The sequence below is a fragment of the Pimephales promelas genome, chromosome 2, assembly GCF_988280905.1.
Source record: "Pimephales promelas chromosome 2, fPimPro1.hap1.1, whole genome shotgun sequence".
Lineage (NCBI taxonomy): Eukaryota > Metazoa > Chordata > Actinopteri > Cypriniformes > Leuciscidae > Pimephales > Pimephales promelas.
Window position 1 is genome coordinate 11,830,050 of NC_142770.1, and position 11,446 is coordinate 11,841,495.

At 36.9% G+C, this 11,446-nt stretch overlaps 2 protein-coding genes and 1 long non-coding RNA gene across 6 annotated transcripts; 1 reads left to right on the forward strand and 2 right to left on the reverse strand.

The window, feature by feature from the left end:
* Positions 1-1,913, reverse strand: LOC120485775 (uncharacterized). The gene is made up of 2 exons (XR_005624019.2): positions 425-1,913; positions 1-144 (listed from the first exon to the last, which is right to left on the reverse strand). It is a non-coding gene; the product is annotated as an uncharacterized LOC120485775 (long non-coding RNA).
* A 1,079-nt stretch (positions 1,914-2,992) lies between these two features.
* LOC120485773 (granzyme-like protein 1) lies at positions 2,993-5,078 on the forward strand. The gene is made up of 5 exons (XM_039681558.2): positions 2,993-3,149; positions 3,241-3,397; positions 3,792-3,915; positions 4,096-4,317; positions 4,730-5,078. The coding sequence occupies exons 1-5, from the start codon at positions 3,020-3,022 to the stop codon at positions 4,925-4,927; spliced, it is 831 nt and encodes a 276-aa protein (XP_039537492.2). The 5' UTR covers positions 2,993-3,019; the 3' UTR covers positions 4,928-5,078.
* A 786-nt stretch (positions 5,079-5,864) lies between these two features.
* Positions 5,865-10,702, reverse strand: cirbpb (cold inducible RNA binding protein b). Of its 4 annotated transcripts, none has more exons than XR_005624017.2 (8): positions 10,558-10,702; positions 9,794-9,903; positions 9,601-9,707; positions 9,033-9,150; positions 8,692-8,896; positions 8,529-8,587; positions 6,263-6,353; positions 5,865-6,106 (listed from the first exon to the last, which is right to left on the reverse strand). XR_005624017.2 is itself a non-coding variant. In XM_039681559.2 (7 exons), the coding sequence occupies exons 2-7, from the start codon at positions 9,891-9,893 to the stop codon at positions 8,170-8,172; spliced, it is 603 nt and encodes a 200-aa protein (XP_039537493.1). In that variant the 5' UTR covers positions 9,894-9,903; positions 10,558-10,702; the 3' UTR covers positions 7,218-8,169. The 4 variants fall into 4 exon arrangements, 1 of the variants encoding a protein (XP_039537493.1); XR_016169761.1 differs by having other exon boundaries at positions 8,529-8,592; positions 8,690-8,896; XR_016169760.1 differs by lacking the exons at positions 5,865-6,106; positions 6,263-6,353 and adding an exon at positions 7,218-8,183 and having other exon boundaries at positions 8,529-8,592; positions 8,690-8,896.
* Between the last annotated feature and the right edge of the window lie 744 nt (positions 10,703-11,446).

Sequence of the window (11,446 nt, forward strand, 5' to 3'; positions counted from 1 at the left end):
TGAGAAGTACATCATTTAATTGTTTAAGTCATATAATCATATGATTGGCAAAAGAGGTACAGTCTGTTGGAAAAGCAGAGAACAGTCCACTGACAGGCTTTCTTCAGTCTTCCTTGACGTTTGCGTTATCCTGGCTGACACTGGCTAAAATGGGGAAAAAATATAAATGAGCTGATTAGATGACAAGCAATCAAAACACCTGCTCTTTGGTGAGATTAGACGGTTTTGCTGTAATTCTGACAGCCTTAGCCTGTCAAAGGCATTTGGCTCACTGCAATGCATAGAAGACAAACTTGCGATTTTGATTCATTCACTCTAATATACAGTTCTCATAGCTAACTAGCGTAGCAATTAATAGTCTGACTTTGGTGGCCAACTAGTTGACCAAAAAAAAAAAAAAAAAAAAAAAACTCTTCAGACTTACATGTGAAAGGTAATTCCCCGAGAAATGATTTGGATTGTACGATGGTTTGTAAAAGCTCAAAATAGTCAGGGTTCTTTTCTCAGTCCAGTAACGGCAAGCTGCCTGGACCAATATGGCGGCGCCGTTGACGTACAATCCATCGGCCAATCAGGCTTCTATGTATTTTGTATTTTAAGAAATATAAACTTTAAAGAAAACTTTATTTGCACAAAACAGATAATACAGATATAAACAACTTTCTTGAACATTCAAATACAGTAACAATGGATATTAGCATTAAGAAAAAAAGGAAGACAATGAAAAATAAATAGTAGTTACATATAAATCACAGTAATAAACAACAATGCACAGAGGCAGTATATCAAGTTACTCTACAGTCGTCATACAGTTTCAAAGTTTTTACTGACATTCTGGTAACTTTCAATGAATAATGGCGGAAATTGCACTTTTTCTTCACAAAAAACCCAACAATGTCATCAAAACTAGCAATAGTGCACAAGTCGTATACTTTTATGGAACTATTTTGTCTGTTTAAGAATAGAATTTTTATGGGGAAGCAGCAAAGGGTGGATTTAGTGCTCAGACAAATAAGTATTTAGCCATGTCTGGAACTCATTGTCACTGCTCATCTTCCCCTCTTAATTCATGTCTCCTTTCCTATCCTCTTCTAGTCTTGACTGGTACAGAGATGAGCTCCAGGGAGGCATGTAGAGAGTCACACATCGAAACTAACTCAAAACCACATTCTCACACATTACATGAGGCTTTATCTGGTGATCTTCTGAGAACTGCAAAATAAGTGTAGATTCTGTTTGTGAGTAGACGATGGATAGCGATGATACTGATTAGGCCTGAGAGCGATGCAAAACATCATGGTGAACATTTGTGAAGTCGCGAACCACATCATCAACTGAAACCGTACAAATCCAGAAGATTTTGATGATTTATTGCATTTTACAAGCCTAGTGACATGACCTGACCTCTCATATGATTTTTCATTTAAGAGTGGCCAGATATCAAAGTGTGTCATGCTATTTTCTTATTTGGAAGCGCACTGTTGTCATTTCCTTTTATTCTTTAAGTCCCTGTGAAATCAAAATTGAACCTATTTACTTTGTTACCGCATATTACTAGTCTTGTGGTGCACAATTAATCCGTGCAAGTAAATATATATAAAAACAATTTTTACCATGGTAATCTTTAATCAAAATCTGAAAAGTTACTTCCGGTCTGGAATGGTGTCTTTTTCTGATGACGTAGGTTTGACGGCTTGGGTTGGGAAACGCGTAAAGGTGAACTCCGGCGCAAAATGAACCTTTGGTCTAATAAAACATCGGTACCTAGTCAATCATTCTCTGAGATTTGTTTTCATGATAATTGAATGTAAAGAGTTTTATCTCTAAAAACTGTTTAGCGTATAATGCTAGTAATGGGGGCATTTACTGTAAGTAAAAAGAAATTGCTAGTTTATACCACTAACAAGGCTCAAAATAGCCCCACACTAACACAGAAACATAATGAGGCTCCATATGCAAAACGAAGCATTGCGAACTTTCTAAGTGTACAGACCGTTTAATAAGATGATACTTTATAAAGAGTTCACTTCGTGTATACAGGCAGGAGCCATCTTAGAATATATTCTCGATAAGTCGATCCCCGAACGCCGTTCATACAGTTCAGAAGTTCGCTGAATTTCATACAGTTCAGATCACTCAGCACGACGTTCGTGGTTTGACTTGTCGTGACTGTTTTCCAAGATGGCTCCTGTCTGTATCCGCGAAGTGAACTGTCTTCATAAAGTATCTTCTTATTAAACGGTCTGTACACTTACAAAGTTCTCAATGCTTCTTCGTTTTGCATATGGAGCCTCATTATGTTACTGTGTTAGTGTGGGGCTATTTTGAGCCTTGTTAGTGGTATAAACTATAGCAATTTCTTTGTAAATGCCCCCATTACTAGCGTTTGGTCTAATAAAACATCGGTAACATCGTGATTTGTGCGGTGATTGGTGGACTTTTTACACCTTTAATCTCCAACTCTGCAAGGACACCAACCATTAGCAAGTTTGGAAAAGTCCATGTGAAGAGTGAGAGTCTATTCCACCATAAAAGATGACACTTGAATGAGTTGTGTCTTGAGCAAAAGGAAACACAAAGAACACTCGGTGCATAAAAGCATGCACACATGCCCAAGAGGTTCAGTGAACTCCGATGGCTTCAACAGTCTCAAGATCTCAAAAGAGAACCTGTGGAATGTGAAGAAAGATCATGATTCACATCAAAAATGTCCAGTTTACGTGATGCTACCATGTCAATCGAGACTAGAATGTTTGCAGGGTCTTGCTGAATCATCGCCACAAAACATTACAGCTGTTCTGGGGTCATAAAATTGGACCTGATAAAGTGTGGTAAATGAGGTAGCATGAGTTGAAATTTTCACAACTTTTAAAACTGATCGTGTGCACTTTCTGATGTTAACCACAGTTTGAGGTGGCAAACAGCAAGTGCTGATGATAATCACTGATTTATGATCATAACAAGCTCAAACGCTGTTACATCAGCAAAACCGATCAGCCTCTACCATTAACTTCCGGGTATGGGTCCCTTGACTCTGTATAAAAGCATGAGACAACATTTCTGTAGCAAACTGAGTGTGACTGAGCTGTCAACAATGAGCATCCTTTGGTATATAACTGGTCTGCTACTGCTGCGTTCCTGCACTCCAGGTGATCACATCTAATCTACTTATGTGGTTACAAAAGTTTGTTTCTCAGAATATGCTGTCGAATTGTTTCATAAAACTAAACTCTTTCTTAGGTTTCTCCATGCATGATGGTATTGTTGGTGGTAAAGTCTCCATTCCACACAGTCGACCCTACATGGTCTACATTCGTGACTCTCAATCCAAAGCAGTGTGTGATGGTTTTTTGGTAAGAGAGGATTTCGTGATGACAGCTGCCCACTGTAAATATAGGTAGGTGAAATGAATTATCATATTTTGGAATTAAAAAGGATATACAACTTGCCTCAAATTCCACAATAAACAAGTGATATTGATATCCAAAGTGGCAATGTATTTGTATTGAAATATGGTAACACTTTACAATAAGGTTAAAGGTTCATTAGTTAACAACCTTCATCATTTATTAATCTTTGATATTAATTACAACATGTACTTCGTCAATTATTAAACATTATTCAAATCAATTTACAAAGATGAATAAATACTGTAACAAATGTATTGCTCATTGTTAGTTCACGCATTTACTAATGTTAACTAATGAACCTGATTGTAAAGTATGACCTAAAATGTATATTTTTTTAAATATGGCCTCTGTATCTGTTTATTTTGTTGTTGTCATCTTTAGTCATCTTAAGGTGTATTTAGGCGTCAATGACACCAACTTTTTACCTGACGGTGTAGCTGTAGATCCAATTCCACATCCACATTTCATCAACAATAAACCAGGTCACGACATCATGCTTTTAAAGGTAACGTTGAACCATTTATAATTGGAATTATGCTTTTGAAAAATGGCCTTTCATAACAGGAAATCTGAGGTTTGCAGAATATCATTTGGCTAAATCTAATTAAGTTGTATTTAATCTAATGAACACATTCTCTAAAATAAAAACAGAAAGAAATGTAGAACTTTGCACCTTTCCTTTCAGCTTAAAACCCCAGCAACTTTGAATAAAACTGTGAAGACTGTCCCCTTGCCAGAAAAAGAGAGTCACAAACATTGCATGGTCATGGGTTGGGGCTTGCTGGGTTACCATGATGCGTCTCATCCATCAAAGGTTCTCAGGGAAGCAAATGTAACTCTGTTGGACTCTAAAAACTGTGGGACAAAAGACACTCTGTGCAGCGCGGGAAAGATTGGACCGGCAATGGTATTTCAAGTGGCACTTACAAAGTATTATCTACGGTGTATTGTTAGTGCAGTCTAGATATCGTGACTCTGAACTTATACTCATACTTATAATGCTAACACTTTACAATAATGTTCATTGGTTTATGTATTAACTAACACTGAGGAATACATTTGTTACAGTATTTATTAATCTTTTTTTAATGATAGTTAATAAAAATACAGCTGTTCATTGTTTGTTCATGATAGTTGAGACTTTGATTAACTAATGTTAACAAACAATCTTTGATTTTAATAACATATTAGTAAATGTTGAAATTAATATTAACTAAGATTAATAAATGCTGAGGTAGTAGTTAATGTTAATTAAGGTAGTTAACTAATGAACCTTATTGTATAATGTTACCCTAACAATCTAATATCATCATCCACAGGGAGACTCTGGAGGTCCACTGGTTTGTGGAGATGTTGCTCAGGGAATTGTATCTTATTACCGACTGGAGTCAAATGGAGACTACTGCTCAAGATACACTGACATTTCCAAATACCTTCCATGGATTCATGACAACATGAAGCCACCTACTCCGCAGCAACATGAAACATGGAAGGACAACCTGGCTAAAGTTGTTTAGTTCAAAACAAGTTGTTTGGTTCCATATGAGTTCAATCATCCATGTTTGATTAAAAAAAAACAAAAAACAAAAAAAAAAACATTCAGCACATCTGTAACATTAAATGTGCAATTTTAAAATAAAGGCCTACTCTTGTCACTGTTTCACAAAAGTCTAATATGCATTTATACCAAGCATTTATGCAGTAGTTCAGTGGTTCTCAACCAGAGGCCTGGAGCCCATTAGGAAACTTCCAAGGCAGCTCAAGATATTAAATAATCCAGGATTAGACCCTGAGGATTAGTATTATGGTTCCATATTTTAATTGTTAAAACTGTTTGCATTATGCAAAGCAAGTGAGCCTATCATTTTATGGTTTAAGTCAAAACATTTTGAAAATGTTGGTAGATAACACTGTTATAATACAGCTATTTTTAATATCTCAATTCTCATGCAAAATTTAAAATGTTCAATATTACTAGGTGAAGTTTCAGTTTTGTATATTGGTACTTTGAACAATTACAGAGCATAATACTATAATTTTGATATCCATTATCATTTTACTACAATCATGAAATTTCCCATACCACCTCTACAGACAAGCATTATAAATCAGTTCTTATTTTAAAGACATTTCTAACTTAGTTGGTCAAACCTGGATAAGAACCTAGTATTTGACTTCTAGATCTGAAAGAGTGGTGTAAATCAAACTCCATGGGCATTTGGAATGAAATTTAGTTCAAGCTCTAAAATATTTCTGGGAGAAATAGAATTCATGTTTATAAAAATCTATGTGGTAAAATAATGATTGAAATGAGGTGCCTTGGAGTCAAAACTGTTGAGAACCACTACTGTAGTTGACCACCACTGCCACCTTTTGGTGAAAGTGTATGTATTGCTAAACTAGCCTCAAGAGAAAAACCCATGCTAAACTTGTAAAGCAAAATACCAAACAAAATAGTGTAAACAAACTTTATTGAACTCCTTTATCATTCTCAAGACTAAAATGAACAACTTTCTACAGCATCACCTCGTAACAATCATCCTTATTGGTTGATGTTAGCATTGTCAACCACTTTCAGCAAAATACAGCACAAACTTCAATCTAGACGTTCGATTGTTCATCTCTAGAAAGTGCTTTGATGCTTTCCATTGGTTATGGAGAGAAGGGTTCATCAGCACAACAGCTTTCCATGAGCTCTGGGGAAGTAGTAAAATAAAAAGCATGTCAGAAAACAATAAAGAGCATACAGAAGAAACTAACAAATTCATGTTATTCAAAAACCCACTTCTATTAGATTATCTGGACACTCCTGAAATTTTTTAAATTTTTGAATTTTAAAAGCAGCTGCATACCTCTCTTTTTCACCATGAAAATGAATTCATTTCATCTGAAAGGTTAGCTTCCTCCGCTAGTTCCCAAATGCAACACGTCCAATGCATCAGTCTGGAAAATAAGAGCATATTTTACTATAGTAGATGGGGACAACAATTGTAAGAATCATGCATTTACATTTTTTTTTTAAATAAACTATTTACATTTCTAGTTTAACAAGCAAGAAATTCATACAAAACTAATGTTGAAAAAGGACCAGGCATTTCTATAGGGACTCCATAGTAATCACTCAAGACGAAGAGGCGACGCAAAGGCTACATCTCAAATTTCAAGTCTGGTTTTGACAATAGTGACAAAAAGATGAGTCTTTAAAGTGGGTGCAGAAAAAAAAAATTGCAATCAGAACAGGGACTTAAACATCTCATCTGAAGGGCAGCATGAGGTACTTTCCACCAAACACGAGCGCACTATAAAAAGTAGTCGAGTCATGCAGCTTGTTATTTTCTTTTAAAGGGGGGAAGATGTGGAACAGGATTGACTAGATTCTGCAGATGTAAAAGATCACTGGTCGAGGCAATATTCGAAGAAAACATGGACAATGAGAACTGTTGTAGGATGCGTACAGGAGAGCAAAAGTTTTTACCTCACATTACAGGCCTATCTCCACAAATGACCTAGTCAAGAGAGCAGCTTTCATCTCAGGATTCTTGAGTCGGAAGGCACAACACTTCATTCTCCAAGGACATTGTTGATTTCCGAATTTGCTAGCAGAGAACTCTTGGATCCAATGAAGCATTATACAGAGCCATTGCTTGCTATACCATAACAGCAATGTTTATCTTCATATTTGTTTGCTGAAACACTAAATTTTATTTTTCCTAGGTGAACATTTAAGATCCCAGAAGCTAAATTCCCAGCTAGCCATTCCAAAACATTCATCTGGCTTGCATTGATTAATACCGGAGGCACAAGAAATCAGAGCAGTTTCCAACCATTTTTTAATGGGCTTCATGAAGCCAGATTAATACAAAAAAGAAAAAGGATTCTGAGGTGTTGATATACAGAAACAGAGCACATTTCTTTCCAAGAAGGAACAAAACCTTGACATTTAAGAGGATAAGTTCAGTCCACAGAGCATACTTTTAAAAATAAATTTAGACTGTGCAAAGAGCAAAGTACCTTGGGTCATTAGTCCTAACATGAGGCTCAATGACCCACTGAAGTGGTTTACTCTTTGGATAATGAATATTTACACATCTTTAGCAACATCAAGGAGGTTTGCCGGAGACAACTCCAACGCAACATGCCTGCCTTGCTTCACTAAAGGAATGCATCACAAAATGGAGGTGGCAAGGAGCCATAAAGAGCACATCACAGCTTATCAAGCTTCTACTGGAGGATCGGATTAGAATATTTTCTGATGGCGAAGCTGCCGCTTTAAAATTCAGTTTAAATGCAAATGCCCCTAGCACTTTCAGTGAGCCGATATTAAGAAATTGGTCCAAAGATATTTGAGGAAATTGGTCTTAGAAGCTATCAGGCTGTGTTGGACAGGTCAATTTTCACGCATGGTTTCAGAGAGACAAATTTCTTAAACACATACTAAAAAGAAAAACAAAGACAATTTCAACCCCCTGTGAGCATCTATAACAATCGCAAGGTAAAAAAATGGCAGATACAGGAAGCCTCACTAGGCTTGAAAGTCTTATAGTAACTGAATGCTCATGGATTTTAGGTAGCTCCTCAATGAGAGGAACATCCTGCGGATACTTGACACGGTAAAAAAGGAGTCTGTCTTTAATAGAACATTTGAACCAGAACACAAAACGTAAAGAAAAAAGTAAAAATAAAAAAAGGTCTTCGAAGAGCGCATCTTTTTAAATACAGCCAGCGTAGTAGGGATGGATCTTGGAATCAGGATTTTTTTTTACTCGTGTGAAGCTGAGGACAAGAAGTAGGCAAGAGTGTAAAGGCACTGGAGCATTGTGAACATCCTTTCCAAAAAGTGAACTGACACCATGATATGATTCTTTCGAACAAGGTCTTATTGACTATTCTGATCAAGTGCACAAAACCGACTTTAGTCGCTAATATTGACTTGTAGGATTGTGGTCAGCAATTCCATGATAAAGCAACCAAGTTGACTGATCTCAAAAGTTGAGGTGGCAGTTCTCATTCTGCTTAGGTCTAGACATTTTTCTAAGATCACAGAGGCCTGAACTCTATTGGTGCAGATTGGTACAGTTGCATAGTATTAAAATTAGTAATCAATCAAGCAATACATACCGTAGCTGTCGTAACTGTCTCTGTAGGATCCGCCAGAGCGGTCATATCCCCCCTGGCTCCTAAAACCAAAAGTAATATTTGCCATATTTAAGGGGTTCACGGTTGCAAGACCTAAACAACTGTTCCTTCTGCACAACCATTCCAACCGTAAGAGATCCCTCACCTGTTATCCCTGTACCCGCTGCCACCGCTGGAGTATCCTCCACTCCTGTTGGAGTATCCTCCACCACCACCACCGTATGAACGGTCACCTCCGCCATAGCTTCTCTCCCCACCACCATAGCCTCTATCACTACTGCCATAACTGCGGTCTCCACCATAGCTCCTGTCGCCACCGTAGCTTCTGTCTCCACTGTATCCTCCACCTCCTGTTTAACCAAGAAAAAGATTAGCATAGAAAACAAACAAGACATTCAAGATGCACCCAACTGAAGTGGACCATCAGCTTTGTCATGATAATTACATGGCCATCTGTTAGCAAACTTGTCCAAGTTTAATACAAACCTCTTCCTCTGCCACCCCTGAAGAATCCCCTGCCACCTCCAGAACCGCCTCTGAATCCACCGGACCGTCCACCAGATTTGCCGGCTTCATCAACACGAATCATGCGGCCATCGACAGACTGCAAGAAAAATTTATCTCATGGTTAATGTGGTTCAGGTACCGGCCCAGTCAGTGAATTTCATGTCACTTATTTCTTGGTCTTTAAGGTATTGGTCGCCCAAAATTAAGATTGCCATAATTTATTCATCATCAAGTGGTTTCAAACAGAAGAGGATATTTTGTACAAGGTCAGTAATGTAGACAGTTGAGGGCAACCATAATCTTCCATAGTATTAAAAGAAATATATACTACGGCAGTCAGTGGCTACCATTAACTGCCTGGTTAACAATTTGTGATCAGAAGAAACATAGGTTGGAACAACTTGAGAAAAATGAACAAAATTAAGGCATTTTGTTGAAATGAAGGCAAGCAACAAAATAGCCACCAACCAAATATTAAAGTTAAAAAACTTAAACATTTATAAAAAAGAAGAAGTTTTTATAGTCTTCAATGCATCAATATCCTCACCTTTCCATTCATTGCAGCCATGGCATCCTTTGCATCCTCTGGATTTTCAAACGTAACAAAGCCAAATCCCCTGGAACGGTCGGTCTCACGGTCCCTGATGACATCAACTAAAACAAAAGCAGCACATAATCATTAATAAAGCTTTACAAGCTATTTTAAAAACGCAAAACTAATTGAATAAACGTGAACAAACCTTTGGCAATGGTTCCATATTTGGAGAATGCCTCCTCCAAAGACTGTTCCGTGGTGTCATAACTCAGACCACCAATGAAGAGCTTTCCTTCGTCAGACATGATTAATATTCTGCAGAAAAATATATTTATTTTACATTATTATCGCGTAAAAACGGTCAGAAAAGCTAAAAATAAATAAATGAGGGCTGAACGGAAGTAAATGAAAGCAAATTCGTCGAGTTGCTCAAACGCATCGTGTTTCAAAGTGCGCAACAAGGAAGCGCCATTTTCTACCCACCCCCACCCACCTCTTCCTCACAGCGTGCTGCAGCCATTTTGGCACAAAGAAATGCTTTATCTTTTCAAACTCCGTTTGAACTCTACAGATTCATATTTTAGACTAAATTAATCTGTAAGGCCCAAATGAAAATAGCCGTTCAATATCGGAAGCGCTAGCTTTATGAAAAGTAGGTCAGTGGAACTAGGTCACGACGAAGAGCTTTTGAGCTGCAGCCTGAACAAAGAAAGCCATCTAATCCGCCTGATCCAAAAACGATTTATATACAACATGTGAGCCATTATAAAGAAAAACAGCAATTACAACAAAAACCTTTATAAGATGTATTTTTAAAAGACTAAGAATATGTAAAAACCGTTTATATAAGAAAAAATGAACTAGAATTACAAATTAAACAACAATATAATGCAAAAACAGGATATAACACTTCATTTAACCATTGAAAGAACGTTTGATGAAGAAAAAAGAAGAAGCTGTATTCCTCACCTTACAGTTTCTCTCGAACACACAGGAAGGTTGCAGAACGCGACGCCGACTGCGGCAGAATGAGACCGGGCACAGAAAATGGCGCCAGTTTAAATGCTTCACGTCACTGCAGATCACTGGGGGCGTGTCAAATTTCGGCGCGTCACAGGTCACGTGAATGAAGAATAACCTTTTGTCACTCGAATTACACTAAAATATATTACTTGATCTCAAAGAGAGATTTATATAATCTAACGTAAAGGTTTTAAATTAATCCTTACCATTTTATAAGCGGTACCTATGTTGTTTAAAAACGTTTTGCAATATTTAAAAAAAAAATAATTTTGCAATGCACGTTTATCCTGTTACTGGTATGATATGTTTGCTGTAATTTGAAGTAGCCTATAATCTGTTTAAATATAGCATTGTATGATCAAAAATCCTAGTAGCCATAGACAAACAACCCAAATGAAATAACCTTCTTTGTGATAAAATGCAATTTAATTGATATGGAACAATCTGTGGTTATCATGATTTTTTTTCGATAGGCATATAGTGATAACATTAGAGGTTGATTATATCAATAAGAGGAACATATATTCTAATTCAGTAGTGTTTGCATTTGTAAGAATCACATCTTTCAAGGCTACTTTTTAATGCTGAATCCACTCCACTGTTGGATTCTCAATAATATAGCATATTATTTGCCACGAAAAGTTTATTTAATCTGAACCCGATTTATAATTAATGTTTCATTTCGAGGATAGAAAATTAGACATTATAATTGTATGCTTCACTGACTGCAACTTCTTTTGTATTTATTGAACTCAAACCCCATACTTTAGGTTCACATGCAGATTTGCTAAAATGTCTTGAAATCCCTCTTCAGTGTTGTAAGGAGTAAGTAAAT

Coding starts and splice junctions, on each gene's coding strand:
- LOC120485773 (XM_039681558.2), top strand. CDS start 3,020: ATGGGTCCCTTGACTCTGTATAAAAGCATGAGACAACATTTCTGTAGC. Junction 3,150..3,240: donor GCTGCGTTCCTGCACTCCAG/GTGATCACATCT, acceptor ACTCTTTCTTAG/GTTTCTCCATGCATGATGGT. Junction 4,318..4,729: donor GAAAGATTGGACCGGCAATG/GTATTTCAAGTG, acceptor CATCATCCACAG/GGAGACTCTGGAGGTCCACT.
- cirbpb (XM_039681559.2), bottom strand. CDS start 9,893: ATGTCTGACGAAGGAAAGCTCTTCATTGGTGGTCTGAGTTATGACACC. Junction 8,897..9,032: donor CAGGGGTGGCAGAGGAAGAG/GTTTGTATTAAA, acceptor TTGGTTAAACAG/GAGGTGGAGGATACAGTGGA. Junction 8,588..8,691: donor AGCGGGTACAGGGATAACAG/GTGAGGGATCTC, acceptor TTTTGGTTTTAG/GAGCCAGGGGGGATATGACC.